At 46.1% G+C, this 24224-nt stretch overlaps 1 protein-coding gene across 4 annotated transcripts in view; it reads right to left on the reverse strand.

The window, feature by feature from the left end:
* Nucleotides 1–1310: 1310 nt before the first annotated feature.
* KDF1 (keratinocyte differentiation factor 1) overlaps nucleotides 1311–24224 on the reverse strand; it is a 30760-nt gene continuing 7846 nt past the window's right edge. For 3 of the 4 annotated variants that reach the window (XM_060257971.1, XM_060257974.1, XM_060257975.1), the window contains 4 exons: nucleotides 16240–16306; nucleotides 13999–15083; nucleotides 6509–6589; nucleotides 1311–2755 (listed from right to left, as the gene is read on the reverse strand). In XM_060257971.1, coding sequence (XP_060113954.1) covers nucleotides 2598–2755; nucleotides 6509–6589; nucleotides 13999–15061 — 1302 coding nt within the window. In that variant the 5' untranslated portion in view covers nucleotides 15062–15083; nucleotides 16240–16306 and the 3' untranslated portion in view covers nucleotides 1311–2597. Of the gene's footprint in view, nucleotides 2756–6508; nucleotides 6590–13998; nucleotides 15084–16239; nucleotides 16312–24224 lie in introns of all 4 variants that reach the window. The other variant, XM_060257970.1, reaches the window with a different exon arrangement.

The raw sequence follows: 24224 nt of genomic DNA on the forward strand, positions 1-24224 counted from the left end.
TGATGGCACACAATTATGGGGTTTTTTTTAATGCCTTTATTATTTTTCTTGCAGCGATAATATCGGAAGCTTGAGGAGCAGTAGTTACCCACAGAATATTTAATCTTGCTACAAAATCTTGGCATTATGGTTCAGCTCCCCCCGTCCACACTATCTTCCCAATCTGAAATAGTCCTGCAGCGCTGCTATTTGCTCCAATGGAACAAACTTGTATCAGAACCTCCACAAGGCTGCTTCAGGAAAGGAAACTGGCATGAGAAACTGGCATGTGCCCTGTATGGAGGCCAAAAGGGCCTCCCTATTTTGGGGCTGGGAAGCATGTCTCATGAGACAAGAAAACTTAAAACAAACCCCAAATTTAAACCAAGCACTTCTTTGACCTTTGTAAGATTTCATCTAAGCAATGCTGGCTCATCAAATAGCCAAGCGATTCGTGCAGTTGATGAAGTGAGCTCTGATTTACAAAAGCTTTTTGCTGGAATAAATGTTAGCCTTCAAGATGTCACTGGACTTCTGTTTAAATACTTTATTTTGGTGTAAGCCTTATAAAAATGAGCCACCTTATAAGAGAAATATCCTGGCAATACCTTTGCCTTTTGTTGGAAATCAAGTAAAACAATCTTTGGCTTAAAATAAAAGACATCATGGGACCTTCCAACCAGACTTCCTCTGAAAGGTTACTTACATCCAGGTGGAGAAGCTGGGCAGAGTCAGTGGGTGGGATGGGGTGTGCATTTCTGGCATGCAATGAAGATTTTAATCTCTCAAAGATTTTAGGTTTTCACGGCTGGTAACATCATTAGGGTTTGTAGAATCTTTTGGGATCAATTGCCGTGTTCTACAGGAGAAAGTTTTCCTTCCAGATGTTTCGTTCTCAGCTGCGGAGAACATCCTCAGTGGCATTATGTGGACAAACCAATTGCCCTTTCATCACACCCCCTCCAGCCTAGAAATAGCAGCTCTCCAGCAGCCCTGGCCCCACTCAATGCACAGCAGCCAAGAAGGTCAGAGCGCCTGCTCCGGCTGCAACGCCACTGAGGATGTTCTCCGCAGCTGAGAACGAAACGTCTGGAAGGAAAACTTTCTCCAGTAGAACCCGGCACTTGATCCCGAAAGATTCTACAAACCCTAATGATTTTAATCTCTCTCATTAACAGTATGTAAACTTCTCTGCTGAAGACACACAGCAGAGATAATTAAAGAATATAACTAGCTGAGAGGAGGGCACAAAGGGGGGCGCATCTGGGAGGGCTGCCGTTTGTGCCCTGCCGTGCACGATAGATATGTTTCATTTAAACACTCAAGCACTATTGTGAGAAAACAGATTTATTGGTAGACAGCTCCACGCAGAGCTCTTCTGCGCAGCTGCAAAAATTTAAGACTTATGATTGCGATTGAGGTGGGTCATTCTGACAGAGCTCTGGATTTTTATTTCAGCTCTTTACCATCTAGGATAAACTTAGGGAAAAAAATACTGTAATTATGCACGGTTCCCAAGCTTAAAACAAGCAAACAAACAAACAAAAAAAGATAGGCATGAAGGACATCAGTTTGGATCAAGATCTTGGCATTATGGTTCCGCTCCCCCCGTCCACACTATCTTCCCAACCTGAAACAGACCCGCAGGGCTGCGATTTGCTCCAATGGAACAAACTTGTATCAGAACCTCCACAGGGCTGATTCAGGAAAGGAAACCGGCATGAGAAAACATGTCTCCTTCTCCTCTCAGTCTCAAAATTGAGGACCTGGACCAATATTAAAGGAACAATAACAAATGCTCAAATATCCGTGAACTCACCAGCATCTCACCTAATTTGGCCCTTAAAGTAGAGGCAACAAGAGTTTGAGACAGCTCTAAAAGATGTGTACTTGATCTCCATAATTCAGGAGTTTCTCTGGCACGCCTGTCTACACTTTTTAACCATTTTCCAGCTAGCTTAATCATCACAGCTTCTAGCCAATGAACCCTGGGAACTGTGCTTCTACAAAGAGACCGGGGTCTCAATGAAGACAAACCTTGCTCAATTTACCTGCAGCCAAACCAACTGGCTTTGTTTTGTTTTTTCGGTTAGCAGCTTCATGGAAAAAGGCTAAAGTTTAAAGGGGGCTTAAAGTCCAACTCCCCATCACTTGCTCTCTAGATGAAAGTCCATCCAATGCACAGGTAAGATACCCTTGGCAAATAATTTTTTTTTAAAAAAAAATCACAGATGCGGATCAAAAACATCAGTTACCAACCACCATCAAGCTGGCAATCGCAAGTTGCAGGAATGGCCTGCAGCAAGAGTTCTTATATCTTACCTCTGGAACAATTAGACATGTGCAACCCCCCCTCCCCCCATCGTTTCAACATAGTCTGTTGCTGAAAGAGTGGAAAAGTGATCCAGGGAATAATTAGCAAGGCACCAGCTGGTCATCTGAAGGCAAGTTTGAAGCAGAATTGAACTCGGAAAGCAGTAACAAGATCAGGGCAGTACTCCGAAGGCACAGCCAAATGCCAGTCTCTTCTTCCTGTCGTATTGTTTCTATGGTACATCTCCGCCACATGAGGCACTCTCAAAATCAAATACAAACAAAATACGATGGCAGCATACGTGTCATTTACAAAATGGAGAGCTTGTGGCAGGCAAGGCGCTGGGCCTCGCCGTGTGTGCGCTCCCAAGGTCCATTCTCCCAGTAATATATTTAAGTAGCGGAGCCCCTGAAGAATCGGTCTCCGTGTCCTGGAAAGAGGATCCTCTGCTCAGTGGAGACCCTTGGAGAGACAGAGAGAGAAAACAACAATTGAATGGCGTGCACACAGGACACAGGACATAAGCCAGGAAAAGTTTATACTCTAAGCCAAACTGGACCGCTGCACTATAACCAGGGCTTTACATGAATTGCACCAAAGAGCTCAAATTCAGTGCAGAACAGACAGCTTTAGAAATTGAATTATGATTTTTGAAGCATGTTTATTTTGTTTGTCTGAATTCCTCCGTTTTACACGATCACATTAACTTGCTTTTACCTAGTCAAACCTCTAGTCTGTTTAGCTCTGTACTGTCTCTTCCAATGAGAAGCGTCTTTGCAAGGTCTTCTCAGCACTGACCCTTTAAGTGGTAGGTGCTGGAATCAAGGTTAGGACCTGCGTGCAAAGATGCTCCTGAAACCCCACCTCGAGGGCAGAAGTCCTACTCCACCCCTTTAAAATTTCATCACACTTATATTTGGAGCAATAATAGCTAGAAACTCATTTTAATTTTCCTTTCAGTGCAATTGTGGAGGTCGGGAAGGCTCAAAGCCCTGTTTATAATTTATCTGAGATTCCATGTTAAGACCAAAGAACTGCACCCAGCCATTCTGGCATCAAGCTGAGAGAAATACAGCTTCACTACAAGCTTAACTAGAGGCTTGTTAAAATCATTATAGTCAGTCATGGTTAAGTGTGGTTAAGGCAGGTCTTGTGATAGTCAGTTGAGCTTAGGGATACCAGTTTTGGATTGGGAAATATCTGAAGATTTTGGAGGTAGAGACTAAGGAGGGTAGGGTTTGGGGAGGAGAGAGACCGAAACAGTCATTTCTCCAAGTGAACTGATCTCTGTTGCCTAGAGAGCAGTTGTCATCCCAGGAGATCTCCAGCTACCACCTGGAGGTTGGTAACCCTGCTTAAGCTCTAAAACCAAAGGTCACATGGGGAAAAAAATCCAAATAAGGGAGGAGAACCATGGCATCATTTCAAGGCCCTGAAAGAGGGAAGGAATAATTAACTGTCAAAAGGCATACAGTTTTGGGGCAGCCCTTTATTATCCAACAGAAGAATTGTGGCCCTCTCAAAAGTCTGTGACCATGAGGACTAGAGCCTGCCTTTTAAAACTAGAGCCACTGAAACCATAGATTCTCTATTCTGGAGACAATGTTAGATTCCCTGTTGCATGTCAGGGCCAGCAGTCACAGCCGTGGCCATTTAGAGCCTCTAGGTACATAGAAACCAATTTTGTGCCCAGCACCCAGCATCCTGAGAATTTCAAGCTTTCATTAAAAAAGCCAAGAGCAGGTTTCTAGGTCTCAGGGTTGCGCAAACAAAGCATGAAAGTACACAGGCAATGCCTAGTGAGATCTCAGAAGGCAGCAGAAAATGGAAGAGGAGGGTTAGTGGTCAGAGCTTCAGTACCTTGCTTAGCTCTTTGCCTCTCTCTGTGGCTAGCAGAAAAAGCATACATTATGAAACCTTGCATAAGTCATACACTTTAGCAGCTTTCCCTAGCTAGAAAATTTGTCAGGGAGGGCAGGTATTACAAATCAAAGTGAAACAGAAGGGAGACAAAGACAAGTAGCCAAACATGCTTAAAAGTTAATACAACCACTATCTAGGAACACTTGGGCAGACACACAATAAACTCAACAAGTCAACTGTATATAAATGACTGTTCTCTACTCGCACCCCAAGTTGTCCTTCCAAATCCCCACTTCTCATCACTATCGGTGGCAAAAGATTTCCACCCCCCCCCCGCCCAGCTTTTAAGAGCCTGACTATATTACCAAAAAGAACAAAGTGCCCAGTGCTTAAAAGGCAGGAGAAGGTTTACTTCTGATCCTGACTGCAAAAACTTACTGCTTTTGTTGGTGGAAAACTTTTTATTGTATTACAGCAAAAACTAAACAGGATACCAGGAATGGACAAAAAAGTAAAGAGCCTCAGCATCAATCAGCAGTTTGATCTCAAGACCCTGGTAAGCCCTGCTGATCTAGGGTTGCCAATCCCCAGGTGGGGGCAGGGTCATCAGAAAGCAGGGGGAGGGGAGGGAAATGTCTGCTGGGAACTCTATTATTCCCTATGGAGATTTATTCCCATAGAAAATCATGGAGAATTTATCTGCGGGTATCTGGGGTTCTGGGGGGGGGGGCTATTTTTTGAGGTAGAGGCACCACATTTTTAGTACAGCACCTAGTGCCTCTCCCCAAAATATCCCCCAAGTTTCAAAACAATTGGACCAGGGGGTCCAATTCTATGAGCCCCAAAAGAAGGTGCCCCTATCCTTCATTATTTCCTATGGAAGGAAGGCATTGAAAAGGTGTGCCGTCCCTTTAAATGTGATGGCCAGAACTCCCTTTGGAGTTCAATGATGCTTGTCACAGCCTTGATCTTGGCTCCACCCCTAATGTCTCCTGGCTCCACTTCCAAAGTCCCCAGATATTTCTTAAATTGGACGTGGCAACCCTACGCTGATCACACTGGCTTTCATCCAACCGCACAGTCCCTCCAATAAGACAGCATTCCCTCTTGTGGCAGAGTGGATGGTGATTATTCCCTTCTGCTCCAGACCACCATTTTTGCCCCACTGCTGGTCCTGAGAATCTGCAGGCGCTGCCAACTTTGGGGCGGAAAGGCTCAGTGGATCACAGAAGAAGGAAGTGGGAAAGGCTTGCTCTGTGAAGTCTGCAGACTGTTAGATATTATTCCAACCCCAAACCAAAACAAATATGAACAGTATTGACATTTAGACTACTTGTGCCGGAATATTTATAGTTAAACTAAAAAAAAAAACCCAGAAACTATATGGCCCCTCAGGGAATGATTTATACATACTGCAGGGGCAGAAGGGGGCATTCAGGGTTTCAGCAGATACTTTTCCTAGACAAAAGGATAATTGATTCAGGTGGGTAGTCATGTTGGTCTCAAACAACAGACCAAAGTTGGAGTCAGTGGCACACAAAAGCTTATGCCAAGAATTAAAATTCATTGGTCTTAAAGGTGCCACTGGGCTCAACTGGGAGAGCCAGTTTGGTGTAGTGGTTAAGTGTGCAGACTCTTATCTGGGAGAACCGGGTTTGATTCCCCACTCCTCCACTTGCACCTGCTGGAATGGCCTTAGGTCAACCATAGCTCTGGCAGAGGTTGTCCTTGAAGGGGCAGCTGCTGTGAGAGCCCTCTCCAGCCCTACCCACCTCATAGAGTGTCTGTTGTGGGGGAGGAAGGTAAAGGAGATTGTGAGCAGCTCTGAGACTCTTCGGAGTGGAGGGCGGGATATAAATCCAATGTCTTCATCTACCTCACAGGGTGTCTGTTGTGGGGGAGGAAGGGAAAGGAGAATGTGAGCAGCTATGAGACTCTTCGGAGTGGAGGGCGGGATATAAATCCAATATCTTCATCTACCTCACAGGGTGTCTGTTGTGGGGGAGGAAGAGAAAGGAGATTGTGAGCCGCTCTGAGACTCTTTGGAGTGGAGGGCGGGATATAAATCCAATATCTTCATCTACCTCACAGGGTGTCTGTTGTGGGGGAGGAAGGTAAAGGAGATTGTGAGCCGCTCTGAGACTCTTCGGAGTGGAGGGCGGGATATAAATCCAATATCTTCATCTACCTCACAGGGTGTCTGTTGTGGGGGAGGAAGGGAAAGGAGGTTGTGAGCTGCTCTGAGACTCTTTGGAGTGGAGGGCGGGATATAAATCCAATATCTTCTTCTTCTTCTTCAAAGTTTGTTCAAATAAAAGGAAAGAACAGACAAAAAGGTTGAAGTGTCATTACCTGTTGTGTTGTACACCTCACGCCTCATAACCCTGGCTTTCATATCTGCCGTGGTTTCTTGAGAAATCTGAACAGACAAATCTGGAAGGCAGACAACAGACAGACTGAAAAGATGTGTACTCAGGGCCACTCTACACATTACATTTTGTATAGGTACATAAGCACAAGCCAAGTCTGATTTGCTGGTGGGCAACATGCGGCAGCTATGCCAGCTCCTAGGTATCCAGACCCTTAGGCCAATGTAGTATAGTAGTTAGGGGGCCAGATGAGGGCCTGGAAGACCCAATTCAAATCCCCATTCAGCTGGGAAGTACACCAAGTAACCTGGAACCTGTCAAATTAACCGACCTCACAAGGCTGTTGCAAGAACAAGAAGGGGAAGAGAAAAATGTGTATGCCGCGTGAAAGACAAATATAATTTGCTGGATCCCATCAGCTAGATTTGTGTCCATAGAGGGGCAATTTTTACCTGTTTCCCCAAATTTCTAGCAACCCTCCAACTCCTTCCTCAAACTGCTTGAGGGTTCCTTGTCCCTTCAGAAGAGTATTTCAGGAGCATTTTGGGCTGCGGTGGAAGAGTGGGGGCAGAGAATCATGCTTGTCAGCAATAAAGTTCAACAGGTCCAAGACTTGGATCAAACACTACAGCTGGAAATCATTTGAGAGGTACTGATCTCCCACCTGCCATGAACTCACTCTTCCCTCAGTCATTTCCACAAACATCTTGAAAATAATTCCAGCTTCCAGTTTTTCAGATGGAAAAAAACAGAGGGTGAACAACAGAAACTTGGGCAGGAAGTCTGTGGCCAGGTTGTGGACTTTAGCTCAAGGTTCCCTGGGCTTCTTAGTTCTCAATTACCGGATCCAGTTGCTTAACTTAGTTCTTTCCAGAGGCTATTTTTCTTGTCCAGTCATGCCAAGGAAGGAGATACTTGTGCTTGCATTGCGGTAGCACAAGAGAAAACCCAAGGGCTCCTGCAAGCTTCCCATGCTGGGAGAATGTTGCTTCAAAAACCCAGGTTGACAAAGGGGGAGGGGCTCAAGGTGCAATATATGCAGGTAGGGTCTCTGAATAGGGTTGCCAATCCCCAGGTTGGGGCAGGGGATCCCCCGGTTTGGAAACCCTCCCCCCGCTTAAGGGTCGTCAGAAAGCAGGGGGAGGGGAAGGAAATGTCTGCTGGGAACTCTGTTATTCCCTATGGAGATTTATTCCCTTAGAAAATCATGGAGAATTGATCCACGGGTATCTGGGGCTCTGGGGGGGGTTGTTTCTTGGGGTAGAGGCACCAAATTTTCAGTATAGCATCTAGTGCCTCTCCCCAAAATACCCCCCAAATTTCAAAAAGATTGGACCAGGGGGTCCAATTCTATGAGCCCCAAAAGAAGGTGCCCCTATCCTTCATGATTTCCTATGAAAGGAAGGAATTGAAAAGGTGTGCCGTCCCTTTCAATGTGATGGCCAGAACTCCCTTTGGAGTTCAATTATGCTTGTCACAGCCTTGATCTTGGCTCCACCCCTAATGTCTCCTGGCTCCACCCCCAAAGTCTCCTGGCTCCACCCCCAAAGTCCCCAGATATTTCTTGAATTGGACTTGGCAACCCTATCTCTGAAGGATATTAAGTTACATTTATTAAGTGCAATTAATGCGTTGACTGAATGTTGTGAGCCACTGCAGATGTCCCCATCCCGAGAGGTAGCTAACATTTTCAACAAAACAACTAGTTGATACCCTGTGTTCAAGCAGCATCTTCTCTGCCCTTGCCTGGTCTGGGGAATAAGTAAAGTTTTTCTACCACATATCTTATACTTCTAAGCACTTTGCAATCTCTGGCACATTCATTTTCACAATAAATTAATGAATGGTTAAAAAAAAAGGGGGGCAGAGACAAAACTGATTTTACCCGGAATTGGTTCTTGTGCTTGTCTTGTATATATTTGTGAGGGTGTTTAATAGTCCATTGATTTTATCTGCCGATTGACCTCTCGCATATAACGTACACCACCGCTGCTCTGCTTATATTTTATGTGATCTGCTAACACTGCTTTCTTATAAACCTATTTTTATTCCTCTGCTTAATCCCTCGCTGTTGGATTATGTCACTGTTTTATGCATTACTGTTTGTTTTGCAGCCTGTTTATTGCATCATGAGATTTCATAGCCTAAAGACATTATTTTTTTTTTTTAAAATAGGAACCTGGAAGAAAAAAAACTTAGATGTGTTACACAAAGTGAGATTCACTGTTCTCCAGAGTTCAAGCACAAGTCCATCCATTAGTTTTGTCCTTAAAAAGCATGTTATCAGAATGACAGAAGGGTTTGCTTTGCAAGCATAATTTACCTATTGATTTTTTGGCTCAAGATCTCATTTGCTAGGCTTCTACCACACAAAAATGTGTCCCTGCTGACCATGTTTGCTTGCTTGGCTTTCACGGAGGTGCAGTCTTGTGGAGAAGCCTGAGGGTCTCAGATTTGTATTGCACATCTCTTTATTTAATCTTTATCTTAATTTTATATAGCACATTTTTATCCTACCTATTGTTACCCAAGGTGATCAGGGAGAATACATGACTCCGCCCTTCCCTGTTATAGCCTCAAAACTACCCCGTGAGATAGGCTAGGCTGAGAAAGAGTGACTGGCTTAGGATCACTTGGCAAACTGAAGTGGCAATATGGGGATTTATACTTGGGCCTCCCAGATCCTAAACTAGGGTTGCCAATCCCCAGGTGAGGGCAGGGGATCCCCCAGTTTGGAGGCCCTCCCCCCGCTTCAGGGTCGTCAGAAAGCAGGGGTAGGGGAGGGGACTGTCTGCTGGGAACTCTGTTATTCCCTATGGAGATTTATTCCCATAGAAAATAATGGAGACTTGATCCACGGGTATCTGGGGCTCTGGGGGGGGGGGCTGTTTTTTGAGGTAGAGGCACCAAATTTTCAGTACAGCATCTAGTGCCTCTCCCCAAAATATCCCCCAAGTTTCAAAACGATTGGACCAGGGGGTCCAATTCTATGAGCCCCAAAGGAAGGTGCCCCTATCCTTCATGATTTCCTATGGAAAGAAGGCATTGAAAAGGTGTGCCGTCCCTTTAAATGTGATGGCCAGAACTCCCTTTGGAGTTCAATTATGCTTGTCACAGCCTTGATCTTGGCTCCACCCCTAATGTCTCCTGGCCCTGCCCCCAGAGTCTCCTGTCTCCACCCCCAAAGTCCCCAGATATTTCTTGAATTGGACTTGGCAACCCTATCCTAGACCCAAGACTTTAACACCACTACATTATGCTGATGGCCTGGCTCTTCGGAAATTTCTGTATCAGGAAATGATTTAACCCAGGAAATTATTGTTCCCCTGCCTCAGAGTTACCAATTCCAGGTTGGGGAATTACCGGAGCTTTTAGGGGTGGAGCCTGGGGAGGGCGGAGTATAACAGTACAGAATTCGTCCTTGAGTTGCAAACCTCCAAGCGGCACTTGGAGATCTCCCACTATTATGATTAATCTACAGATTAACAAAATAGAAGAAGAAAGATGATGATGATACTGGATATATACGTTGCCCTTCACTCTGAATCTTAGAGTGGCTTACAATCTCCTTTACCTTCCTCCCCCCACAACAGACGCTCTATAAAGTGGGTGGAGCTGAAAGAGCTCTCACGGAAGCTGCCCTCTCAACAATAGCACTATGAGAACTATGGCTGACCCAAGGCCATTCCAGCAGCTGCAAGTGGAGGAGTGGGGAATCAAACCTGGTTCTCCCAGATAAGGGTCCACCCACTTAACCACTACTCAGGCTCTGTTCTGCTCATATCCTTTTTTACAAAACCACTACACAGGCTCTGTTCTGCTCATATCCTTTTTTACAAAACTCACTAGCAAGTTAAATTCATCTAATATCATATTTTATGAACCTGTTTACTTACCCTATTTACGTACCCTATTTATGCATATCATAAACATAAGGGGGTAGGGGAACTGCGTTTTTTACTGCTGACTTTGTTTTTGAATTTGAGGGTATTGTATTATGTCTGCATTTAATTATTTCTCTCCTGCCATTTTGCTTAAAAAACTAACAATGGGCAGGAGATTCTTGGAAATCTAAAACTTTCAGTGGAAGGGGCAAAGTGACACATTTATTTCTTGAAGTACCACTTTGCCTCCAGATACCCTATTCAAGATTTTAGGACCCATACTTGCTTTCCCAACAAGCTGCTCTCTTGCATGTTTCTAGCCTGCCCTTCCTCTAAGGAGGTCATTTGGCTCTCCATTCCCTACTTTAGCCTCACAACAAACCAGAGAGGTAAGCTGTGTTGAGATGGGGCAGTCATCGAAGGTCTCCCACTGAGCTCCCATGGCAGTAGGCTGCTGGGCATCAACCAGAGTATGTGGTTGTAGGTAGCTCCCACCTTGTGAAATTGTATCCCTGAGGAAGTGAGTGGGGCACCATCTTCAGAAATTTTTAGGAGATGCTGCAAAACCATTTTACTTACCAGGGCTTTTTAAGGGGCTATATTTTTTCACTTTAAATTGTGACTGTTAATTGTGATTTGTAAGCTGCTTTGTGATACAAGGAAAGGTGGGATGTAAGTAAAATAAAGCACAGCCTTTAATTCTCTTGGCCTTACACAGCTTCATCAATATCCCATCAGACACACTCCAATTGTGCTACTTCATCACTGTGCTATTTTTCATTTTGGGCAGGAGACATATCCCAGCACAGAGGAACCCCTGAGAGAAGTATACACCATGTCTGCCAATGCTTGTATCTAGTAAACCAGCTTGTTAATGTAAGTGACCCAAACAAATGCATGCGTAACACATGTAGAATGCATTATTCGCCATGTGATAAATTTGCAGAATTTTAGTTATTGTGCTCAGGTAGGGCTTTTCAATTTATGAAGTGTTTCAAGTACATTTTAGTTATTCTTAAGACAATCCTATTTTAGGGATTAGGCTGTATTTTAAGCTTGCGCTATCTATACACAAGTTTGTGGGTAGGGTTGCCAAGTCCAATTCAAGAAATATCTGGGGACTTTGGGGGTGGAGCCAGGAGACTTTGGGGGGTGGAGCCAGGAGACATTAGGGGTGGAGCCAAGATCAAGGCTGTGATAAGCATCATTGCACTCCAAAGGGAGTTTGGGCCACCACATTTAAAGGGACGGCACAACTTTTCAATTCCTTCCTTCCATAGGAAATAATGAAGGATAGGGGCACCTTCTTTGGGGGCTCATAGAATTGGACCCCCTGGTCCAATCTTTTTGAAACTTGGAGGGTATTTTGGGGAGAGGCACTAGATGCTATGAAAATTTGGTGCCCCTACCCCAAAAAGCAGCCCCCCCCCCAGAGCCCCAGATACCCGCGGATCAATTCTCCATTATTTTCTATGGGAATAAATCTCCCTAGGGAATAACAGAGTTCCCAGCAGACATTTCCCTCCCCTCCCCCCACTTTCTGATGACCCTGAAGCGGGGGGAGGGCCTCCAAACCGGGGGATCCCCTGCCCCCACCTGGGGATTGGCAACCCTATTTGTGGGGCTGAAAGAAGATGGCTTCCCTTGTGAGTTCTTGCATGATCCAAATCAATGCTGTTTTCAAGCACTTGCAAGGTACTTTCACCAACATGAGGTAGGCAGGCATGATGGCCTTGTGAAAAGAGAAGTTTCCTTGAAGGGAGACTGCTCCCTCATTCCTCCCCTTACACAGTGCTTCAGCCTGGGTCGGGGGACACATATCAGTTGGATCCCACTCATACCCATCTAATAAGAATAAAAGAACTAGACTGAAGCAAAGGTTCCTCAGGAAGCATTATGTTCTCAACAGAAGCTGGCCAGATGTTCCTAGGTGGCCCACAAGCAGGGGGTTGAGAACAGCAATCATCCCATGCTGTTTCCCCCCCAGGATCAGACATTTAGCAGGATCAGACATTTAACAGTCATGCCCAACTACTGTTGATAGACTTCCACCCACTGCAGCTTAGGTTGATGAATGGCAGATGTTAAATTATACACCATGCACGGAATCTTTTCTGTCTGATTTGATAAGAAGTTCAGAATAGTTAAAAACACCCACCACCAGGCAATCCATGGAGTCTTAGTATTATCAAAGAGGGACAGTGGCTCAGTGGTAGAGCATCTGCTTGGGAAGCAGAAGGTCCCAGGTTCAATCCCCGGCATCTCCAAAAAAGGGTCCAGGCAAAGAGGTGTGAAAAACCTCAGCTTGAGACCCTGGAGAGCCGCTGCCAGTCTGAGAAGACAATACTGACTTTGATGGACCAAAGGTCTGATTCAGTATAAGGCAGCTTCATATGTTCATTCCCCTCCTTCATATGTTCATTCCCCTCAGCCTGAGACCCTGGAGAGCCGCTGCCAGTCTGAGAAGACAATACTGACTTTGATGGACCAAAGGTCTGATTCAGTATAAGGCAGCTTCATATGTTCATTCCCCTCCTTCATATGTTCATTCCCCTCAGCCTGAGACCCTGGAGAGCCGCTGCCAGTCTGAGAAGACAATACTGACTTTGATGGACCGAGGGCATGATTCAGTAGAAGGCAGCTTCATATGTAGGAGGGATGGTGGCTCAGTGGTAGAGCATCTGCTTGGGAAGCAGAAGGTCCCAGGTTCAATCCCTGGCATCTCCAACTAAAAAGGGTCCAGGCAAATAGGCGTGAAAAACCTCAGCTTGAGACCCTGGAGAGCCGCTGCCAGTCAGGGGAGGGACGGTGGCTCAGAGGTAGAGCATCTGCTTGGGAAGCAGAAGGTCCCAGGTTCGATCCCTGGCATCTCCAAAAAAGGGTCCAGGCCAATAGGTGTGAAAAACCTCAGCTTGAGACCCTGGAGAGCCGCTGCCAGTCAGGGGAGGGACGGTGGCTCAGAGGTAGAGCATCTGCTTGGGAAGCAGAAGGTCCCAGGTTCAATCCCCGGCATCTCCAAAAAAGGGTCCAGGCAAAAAGGTGTGAAAAACCTCAGCTTGAGACCCTGGAGAGCCGCTGCCAGTCAGGGGAGGGACGGTGGCTCAGAGGTAGAGCATCTGCTTGGGAAGCAGAAGGTCCCAGGTTCGATCCCTGGCATCTCCAAAAAAGGGTCCAGGCCAATAGGTGTGAAAAACCTCAGCTTGAGACCCTGGAGAGCCGCTGCCAGTCAGGGGAGGGACGGTGGCTCAGAGGTAGAGCATCTGCTTGGGAAGCAGAAGGTCCCAGGTTCAATCCCCGGCATCTCCAAAAAAGGGTCCAGGCAAAAAGGTGTGAAAAACCTCAGCTTGAGACCCTGGAGAGCCGCTGCCAGTCTGAGAAGACAAGACTGACTTTGATGGACCAAAGGTCTGATTCAGTATAAGGCAGCTTCATATGTTCAAAGAGCGAAAACTCTCCAAGGGACTCATTTGATAAACCTTCACTATGACTTCCCTTAAATAACAAGCCCTAGACATTTTAGAGGACATGTGATGCCAGCCCCCCCTCCCCCCCCAGTCATTTTTGCTGTCACATTTTGCTCCACGTATACCTTCTTCACTTGTGAGCACTGATGCCACCATTGTCTCGTTGCCACTATCGGGTGGATTGCAGCGCATTGTGTTCTCTTTTGGGCTTGGGAGGGTAGGGACTGAAATGCGGGGCTGGACCCTGTTCTTGCGTGTGCTGATGCGTATAATCCCCCGGACCAGCCTGCATTCAGCATCCTGTTCATCCAGATTGTAGTCCTGGGTGATACTGTTGATGAGGTCTGAGATCTTGTTGGTTTTCTCCAGAAAGACGGTGTCTGAAGTGCATTTGGCTAGCTCGTCGATCTGATGCACACTGAACAGCTCAGTCAGTTTCCTGAAGATTAAGACATCAATCTCCTTACTGGACATAGAGCTCAGCTCACTGAACTCGAGATCCGACTCATGGAACGAGTAGTATTCCTCCGAACTTCGATGGCTGCTGGGCAGAGGTTGCTTCTCTATGCTGTTATGGGAGGTCTTGTCTGGCAGAGGCTCCTTGTAACACGAATCGGAGTCTGTGTGGGAACTAGGGTTCCGGTTTGGGAAGACCGGGATCCCTTTCAGTTTTACATCAGGGTAGCTGAAGCTGCTCCCTATGTTGGTCTTTTTGGCTTGGCTCCCATTCTTTTCAGCAGGGGAGCTACTGGCAGGACTGTTTGGCAAACGCCCGTTGCACTCCTGGGACTTCCCATCATCTGTCAAAGTCTCATTGTAAGGGTATGGGATGCTGGTCTGGCAGTCCTTAAAGCAGCCCCCACAAGTCACGATATAGCAGAAGATGGTTCGGTAAGTGCTCCAGGCCCGAGACAGGGTGGGGCAGCAGGGGGGCTGGGAAGTCTCTGGAGTGCTAGAGATAAAGCTGGCGTTTTCCCCTTCCCTGCCATGTGAGTCTCTGGGATCAGCCTTGCATGCTCGCCTCCCCCGTACCGGCTTGCGGCTCTGCTTTAGCTCTGGCGTGGAGCCACTGGACACTTCAAGACTGATGTCACCGGCTTTAGGAGTCTCGATCCTCTGGGGCACAACATCTCGAGGGGGGTGGTAGATGTAGCTTTCGCTGTAAGAATACCCTCTTCTGCCAAGCATGACTTGCTGTCCTTTAGACTTCCTTTGGAAAAGAAAGAGAAAGACTCCATATCAAACTCAGGCAGCTTGACCAATAACTACCACATGTGCGCACACACGCATTCAAACATCCAGAATCGTCTTCCTCTATGAATTTCCCCTATAGTCTAAGCTCTCTCCCTCTCAATGTCCTTTCCGCCGCACTGTGAAAACTGTGTGATAGTCAAGCTGTGGATCAGAGAGGTGTAGAATAATAATAATAGTAGTTGGTTTTTATACTCTGCCTTTCACTACCTGAAGGAGTCCCAGAGTGCATACAATCACCTTCCCTCCTTCTTCCCTTAAGAGACATCCTGTGAGGTAGGTGGGGCTGAGAGAGCTCTGAGAGAACTGTGACTGACCCAAGGTCACCCACCAGGCTACATGTGGAGGAGTGGGGAATCAAACCCAGTTCTCCTGATTAGAGTCCACTCCTCTTAACCACTACACCACACTGGCATCCAAAACAGGAGTTGGCAAATATGATTATGGTTAATGCAATAGACAAGAGAAGCTGAAAGGCATCCCCAAAAAGTCAACATCCCCACCAGCTTAAAAGCAAGGCCTCAAACTCAAAAGCCAGAAAATAGCTCCTGAAGACTTTCAAAGACTTTACAAAATATTCTTGTGTAACTTACTTTGGTACACCAGCTGAGAACACCTCCCTCAAGAGCATTTTCGTAAGTATCTGTGAGCATGAGGCCAAGAAAGTCCTTATATGGGTACAAAATACACTTTGGGGCACCAGCCTATTGAACATATGAAGCTGCCTTCTACTGAATCAGACCCTGGGTCCATCAAAGTCAGTATTGTCTACTCAGACTGGCAACGGCTCTCCAGGGTCTCAAGCTGAGATTTTTCTCACCTATTTGCCTGGACCCTTTTAGTTGGAGATGCCAGGGATTGAACCTGGGACCTTCTGCTTACCAAGCAGATGCTCTACCACTGAGCCACCGTCCCTCCCCTTTGATGATCATTGATGGCTCTGGCCACTGTGATCCAGGACAACTGACTATCCAAGTTTCATGTAGCCCAGGCTCAAAATGCAGAACTAGACTTAGGCCAAAAGGCATGAATTATGAGCACCATTTTCTCTCTAGGATTAAACAAACTACCCTGAGTTGCCACTTTCAGACATTCTTCTCTTTCAAATCAGTTACCTTTAGCCTTGCCTCCCCTGGGATGGACCTAGGTTCTAAGAATCTGCCACATCCATTTCAGAAGATCCTGTCCTTGCAAAGAAAAAAAAATGGAGTAGTCAAGTGTTAGATCCATAATCAAGGAATTTCCAGGGCATTATTAGACCCGCAGGTAAAGAACATGCATTTCACACATTTACATTTAAAGCAGAGGATGGCAAGGGATCAGTGGAGCCTCCCCACTATGTTTGTGAGCAGTTTTTCTGTTAGCAATTAATTTCCAGCTTCATAAATAGGAAGACCCACCATCAAAGATGCAAATGATGGCCCTATTAGATGATTCTGCCAAATATAGCTGTTTGCCACATCATGCCAATAGCCCATATAGGCTTCCCAATCCACAGGTCCCAGCGGGGGATCACCTGGTTTTACAAGTTTCCCCTCCCCCAGCCAGCTAGCCGGCGGGGGAAGCCCCACCCCCCACAGCTCTAGATCTCCGGCAGTTTTAGGGAATTGATCCGCGGATATCAGAGGCTCTAGGGGGGCTGTGTTTTGAGGTAGAGGCACCAAATTTTCAGTATAGCATCTAGTGCCTCTTCTCAAAATACCTCCCAAGTTTCAAGAAGATTGGACCAGGGGGTCCAATTCTATGAATCCCAAAAGAAGGTGCCCCATCCTTCATTATTTCCCATGGAAGGAAGGCATTTAAAAAGGTGTGCTGTCCCTTTCAATGTGATGGCCAGAACTCCCTTTGGAGTTCAATGATGCTTGTCACACCCTTGCTCCTGGCTCTGCCCCCAATGTCTCCTGGCTCCACCCGCAAAGTCTCCTGGCTCCATCCCCAAAGTCCCCAGATATTTCTTGAATTGGACTTGGCAACCCTAAGCATATATGGGGGAAGGCTTAAAACTCCCATCCACCACAGCTTCAATCAGAACCGGGTCCTTGCTTGCTGGATAAAATAAGCACACATTTAAGCACACGCATGTGCATGAAATGAAACATGAAGCAAAATCTGTCATAAATTTTGCCCCGTTTGTGGTTCACAAACCAAAGTTCATGCTGGGTCTACCGTCACAAATTCCAACAAAATTTCAAAGCAAGTTGTGGATAGAGCAGAAAGGAGGGATTTCTGTTCCCACAAAAGCTGCAAAAACAACTGCACTTTAAAAGGACTGCACAAGAAAGCCCAGTTTGAAGGGACTGGAGTCACTTTCAATGGGGTTTACAAGGCAACAAACCAGTTGAACAAACCTCCTGGTTTGATTTGGTTCATGCTTCAGCCACAAACCATAAACCAATTATGAGCCACATCTTTCCAGTTTGTGCCCATACCTACATATCACATACACCCTGGAAGTTCAGATCACTTAAGACAGAATCTCATCTTGTTTGAACTGGCATTGGATCACTCACAGGACACTACAGTCCTATGAGGAGAAGTCTGTACCCTGTCAGCTTCAGGAGTATGTCAGAGGCCAGCCCACCCATTGGCAAGGAGAGCAATCCATGAGTGCAAGCAAAGAGCCTTCAAGAAACCAGAGAAGGAAAGATATTTGAATTTGCCACCCTACAGGTCAGGCCTGGAGTTCCTCTGGAATTCCAACCGATCTTCAGATTACAGAGATAAATTCCCCTGGAGGATATGGCTGCTTTGGAGGATAGACGACAGAATCACATCCTTGCTGAACTCCTGCCCCTCACCAAATTCCACCATCCCCAAGCTCATCCAGGAATTTCCCAACCCATAGTGGGCAGCCCTAATCTCCTCCCTCAATTCTCATGCATAATAGCTGTTGAATGAACTTGGCTAGTGGCTCTTCATACAATATGGTATTTGCTTCTCCAAGTCGTGGTAAGTGCAAAGAAGAACTTTCTTTTGCCTGTCCTGAATCATTTTTATTGTGAAATTCCAAGAGATTGGTGCTGAAGCGAGCGTGGAAGGGCTCTGCTCTGGGCATGCCCCCTTCCTGGGTGTGTCATTTTTTCTCCTGCACCAGAAGCATTTACAGTGCATGAACCATACCTCCAATTTTAATATAACACTTTAATATAAAACCCCACTTTTTTGTTATTTTTACTGCATAAAGATTACACAGCTATTCTCTGGCAAAAATTAACTGCATGCTTTTCAAGTTCTAGCCACCAAAGTAACCCAGTCCCATCCTAGATCACCAGGTTATCATAAGAAGTCTGCATCAGCAACAAGAATGTCAAAGATATGGTATGCGTGGGCAGCTCAGATGCTAAGAGGTCAGCAACTGCAGGGACTAGGAAATAAAACATGTCCCTTAAAGACCTTCTCAAGAGCTTCTCAAAGAGGTAGCCTTTTAATGGCTAGAGTGTCAGACTAGGATCCAAAAGACCTAGGTTTCAATCCCCACTTTGCTGTCTAAGCTTGCTGGGTGACCTTGGGCCAACCTACTACACAGGGTTATTGCAAGGATAATATACATGAGAAGAGGATGTGAGCTATATGGCCGAGGACCTGCCTACCTTAGGGACCGTCTCTCCCCGTATGAACCTCAGAGAGCACTGAGGTCAGCAGGGAAGAACCTGCTGACTATTCCCGGGCCAAAAGAGGTAAAGCTACAGAGTACCCGCACTCGGGCCTTCTCTGCTGTGGCTCCACGCCTATGGAACCAGCTCCCGGAGGATATGCGGGCCCTGCGGGACTTTGAACAGTTCCGCAGGGCCTGCAAGACCATCCTTTTCCGAATGGCCTTTACCGACCAAGAAAAAGACTGCTGAGCAAGCTTACCATCTGTATAATAGCACCAACATATTAGTTAATTTTATTGCTTTTAGAATTTTAATAGAGTTTTAATTAAATTGTTGAATTGTATTCTATTGTTAAATATTGTATCATGTAAATTATTGACTTGTGTTGTTAGCCGCCCTGAGCCTGCCGGGCGGGATATAAATAAAAATTGATTGATTGATTGAGCTGCTTTGGGTCCTCACTGAGGAGAAAGATGGGGCATATATGAAGTCAATAAATAGATCTATGAGCATCAGCAAAATGCTGCCATACAAGAGGGCTTTGGACTGCCAGTCAGACATTCCTGGTCCTAGGGATGCCAGCCTCCTGGTGGGACCGAGGGATCCCCTCAATGACAGCTCATCTTCAGACTACAGAGGTCAGTTCCCCTGGATAAAATGACTGCTTTGAAGGGTGGATTCTGTGGCATTGCACCCTACTGAGGTCCATGTCCTCCCCAAGCTCCACTCCTAAATCTCCAGGAGTTTTCCCAATCTGTATCTGGCACCCTCATCCCACCATCCCCCGCTGATGGCCAGGAGAGACCTGGCAAATCTATACATGTCTGCCACTGACATAGAAGAACCAAAAAACAGGGCGTTCTTTGAAAACAGTGGACAAGGTGACGCTTTAGTTCAGCAAGACTGCCGCACATCCTCATCCAAATGCATATCGGTCAGATTGTTGTTTGGTTTTTTTTTGGTCCCAAAAGCATCCGCCCTACCTTTCCAGTTCTAAAAGCATCCAGCCTGCCTTCCCAGGCCTCGCTTTAGGAAAACCCTGTCCAGATAAATTCAGGGGAATTCTTCTCAAAGTCAACTGGCTAGCTTCATTTAGAAAAGAAAGAAAGAAAGAAAGAAAGAAAGAAAGAAAGAAAGAAAGAAAGAAAGAAAGAAAGAAAGAAAGGAAGGAAGGAAGGAAGGAAGGAAGGAAGGAAGGAAGGAAGGAAGGAAGGAAGGAAGGAAGGAAGGAAGGAAGGAAGGAAGGAAGGAAGGAAGGAAGGAAGGAAGGAAGGAGAAGAACTGCAGATTTATACCCTGCCCTTCTCCCTGAATCAGAGACTCAGAGCAGCTTACAATCTCCTATATCTTCTCCCCCCACAACAGACACCCTGTGAGGTGGGTGGGGCTGGAGAGGACTCTCACAGCAGCTGCCCTTTCAAGGACAGCCTCTGCCAGAACTAATGGCTAACCCAAGGCCATTTCAGCAGGTGCAAGTGGAGGGGTGGGGAATCAAACCCGGTTCTCCCAGATAAGAGTCCATGCACTTAACCACTACACCAAACTGGCTCAATATAAGCATTGCTTCCACAAGACAAAAAAAAAAAAAGTATGCTCCTTAGTGCCTGGAGGCAGCAAGCAAATCCCAGTGGGGCTCATTTAAAAGTTAGGGGGGAATTCGCAATGACACTGGCAAGCCCAAGTTTCACTTTCATAAACCACAGAACAAAAGCAGCCTGTGTTCCTCTGCACACACCCACCCTGCCAGTGACATTCTGGTGCCCAAAGCAAGAAACAGCAATCTCTGTCTTGCCAACTAACACCAGCCACGTGGAAATGTTTCCAGCACAAGCCTCGGTGAAGAGGATGATACAGATACTCACAAACACCTTTTTGCAAGGGAATGTTCTAGTACAGGGGTGGCCAAACTGCAGCTTGGGAGCCACATGTGTGACTCCTGGACCTCGAGGAGGAACTTAATAAAAGCTTGCTTTCAAGTAAGTGTGCTCAGCATCAGGACCTCAGTCAGCCTCTGAGTGCTGTTATGGTGGGTGGGTGACTCTTTCTACCGCGTGTGAAGCAGGGAAGGAGGAGGAAACAGGCAGGCTTGCAAGCTCTTCTCCTCCACCACAAAGGTCACCTGGAGACCTAGAGTGGGGAAAGAGAATGCAAAGGCTGAGAGAGCCACTGGAAGGAGGGACGGAATTAAAGAGGGCAGCATAGGGTCCCCCCTTAGTTTCATAGATCTTGTAGGAGTTGTATTTACTAACCTTGGTGTCAAGGCAAAGAGATGAATGATGACGCACATGGTGGTCAGTGATTTATATGGTACATGTGTGTTTTCTTCTCCCACTGGTGCAAAAAAATAATTCTCTAACCTTTCCCTATGCTGAACAAAACAGAAGTCGAGTGCACCTTTAAGACCAACTCAGCTTTATTCAGAACGTAAGCTTTCGTGTGCTGTCTAAGCACACTTCATTAGACAAGGAATCCGGTACAGTGAGCAAAGCCACACATAGCTCACTGTACCGGATTCCTTCTCTGATGAAGTGTGCTTAGAGAGCACACGAAAGCTTACGTTCTGAATAAAGCTAAGCTGGTCTTAAAGGTGAAACTTGACTCCTATTTTGTTCTACTACTTCAGACCAACACGGCTGACTACTTGGATCTTTTCCTATGCTGGTTTTATGGTGACCATTATTTCCAGCTAGTCTTATGGGGACTGTTATTCCCACTTTACAGCCCGGCCTTGCTAGAATGCTAGCATGCTTGTGTTGTAAAGTGCATGCATATATGTTTTATCTTTCTGCGCAAAGAAAGTATAAAGAGTTTTAATAAAGAACATGTGTGTAATATTTGTTTATGTCAGATGTTTCAAACATCTGATATTCATTCTGTGTGGCTCATATTTAGGGTTGCCAATCCCCAGGTGTGGGCAGGGGATCCCCCGGTTTGGAGACCCTCCCCCCGCTTCAGGGTCGTCAGAAAGCGGGGGGAGGGGAGGAAAATGTCTGCTGGGAACTCTATTATTCCCTATGGAGATTTATTCCCATAGAAAATCATGGAGAATTGATCCGCAGGTATCTGGGGCTCTGAGGGGGCTGTTTTTGGGGGTAGGGGACCAAATTTTCAGTATAGTATCTAGTCCCTCTCCCCAAAATACCCCCCAGGTTTCAAAAGGATTGGACCAGGGGGTCCAATTCTATGAGCCCCAAAAGAAGGTGCTCCTATCCTTCATTATTTCCTATGGAAGGAAGGCATTGAAAAGGTGTGCCGTCCCTTTAAACGTGATGGCCAAAACTCCCTTTGGAGTTCAATGATGCTTGTCCCAGCCTTGATCTTGGCTCCACCCCTAATGTCTCCTTGCTCCACCCCCAAAGTCTCCTGGCTCCACCCCCAAAGTCCCCAGATATTTCTTGAATTGGACTTGGCAACTCTACTCATATTAAGCAAGTCTGACCACCCCTGTCCTAGCAGTTCATAATCTAGGAACCAGATCTACTCATTTCCCATCGTAGGGGAAGCACTGGGTTGGGAAATACGGGGAGATTTTGGGGGCAGAGCTTGGGGAGGGACCTCAGCAAGGTACAAGGTCATAGAGTCCACACTCCCAAGCAACCTTGCTTGTCTGGAGATCAACTATAATAGTGAGAGATCTCAAGGTGCCACCTGGAGGTTGGCAACTATACCCAGCCACTTTTAATGATGCACAAAGTCAGCTGCCAAAGATGGCCACCTCACAACACAGCTGTTTTCATTCTTCCAGAAGTCATTTAGGGGAGGGACGGTGGCTCTGTGGTAGAGCATCTGCTTGGGAAGCAGAAGGTCCCAGGTTCAATCCCTGGCATCTCCAAAAAAGGGTCCAGGCAAATAGGTGTGAAAAACCTCAGCTTGAGACCCTGGAGAGCCGCTGCCAGTCTGAGAAGACAATACTGACTTTGACGGACCAAAGGTCTGATTCAGTATAAGGCAGCTTCATATGTTCATTTCCTAGAGGGTTTCTCTTTTCTTTCAACAATTTTGAGTCCAGTGGTAACGTTTAAGTTTATTCAAGGTATGAGCTTTGTGCACAGGCACACCCTCAGACACAACACAGCTGCCCACCTGGATCTTTTCTTTCAAGCTCATTTTCAATAAAATAGGTATAAACTCTTTTCTACAGGCCAAGAGGAGGCAACATTTTTGGCCTAAATGTTAAAAGACCTGCAACATCTACCTATGAAGATGTTTGCATGACAGCAAATCGGGGCATGCAACTACACAGCAGCCGTATCTGGCCAAACATACTAGAAGCAAGCTGAGTCCCAGTTTCATTGCCAGCACCTCAAGGGCTTGCCTCTATCCCTTGGGTTGATAACCAATTGCAGGTGATTTGGTATGCTGCTGTTTGAAGATGATGAAGAAGATGATATTGGATTTATATCCCGCCCTCCACTCCGAAGAGTCTCAGAGCGGCTCACAAGCTCCTTTACCTTCCTCCCCCACAACAAACACCCGGTGAGGTGGGTGGGCTGGAGAGGGCTCTCACAGCAGCTGCCCTTTCAAGGACAACCTCTGCCAGAGCTATGGCTGACCCAAGGCCATTCCAGCAGGTGCAAGTGGAGGAGTGGGGAATCAAACCCGGTTCTCCCAGATAAGAGTCCACACACTTAACCACTACACCAAACTGGCTCTGGTCTGCATGCCAGGAATTGCCTACGTCTTCTACTAGAAAAATGTGTGAAAGGATGACAGAGTCCAGTTCAGGGAAAACAAAGGGCTCCTCCACCATGCGGCAGATATACAAAAGACGTTTCAGCTAGCTATGCTTATTTACCAGGGATAGCCCCTATTTTCTGACTCTTTCCGGGGGGGGGGGGGAGATCACTGCTCCAATTTTTATTTTTCGAGATCGCACTTGTAGAACTACAGTTCTTTGCAGGTTCCTCAGGGTCTCTAGCATCTAAATCTCTGAGTATGGGTGAAATGTGTATGGATGCATTCATTAAGACAAATTAACACAAACGTTCTTGCAAATTAACACCAATGTTCTATACAATGCAGATTGCCATTTTTATATACTGCAAATGTCAAAACGCGGTTAGTGATCTGTTTTAGAACAAGGTGTCCACATCCTACACTAAGCAAAGTTTGGAGCTTTCACTCAACTCAATTGTTCTTATTGTGGAGGAAAAGCTGCTTTAGACTGAAAGAACTCTTTCCATTGGATCCAGATAAACTGGCAATTTCCCACTGAAGACCTTCTTGTGTCATTTCTCAAGGTTCCCCATCCCGCAGGAACAGCATTTTGTAGAGATCAGAGGGTTTCAGTGGGAAAGGCAGCTAAACTTGATCCTGCCACTGGGAAATTTATACTGGATTTAACCATATTTTTCTAGTATCTATGCATAAGGAATAACACCTCAGGTGCTTTCTTTTAAAGCTGTGCAGAATAAGCTATGGCATTATTTTGTCATAGATGCTGGTAGCATAGAGCAGGGGTCCTCAAACTTTTTAAATAGGGGGCCAGTTCACTGTCCCTCAGA

The sequence above is a fragment of the Heteronotia binoei genome, chromosome 17, assembly GCF_032191835.1.
Source record: "Heteronotia binoei isolate CCM8104 ecotype False Entrance Well chromosome 17, APGP_CSIRO_Hbin_v1, whole genome shotgun sequence".
NCBI classification, from domain to species: Eukaryota; Metazoa; Chordata; class Lepidosauria; order Squamata; family Gekkonidae; genus Heteronotia; species Heteronotia binoei.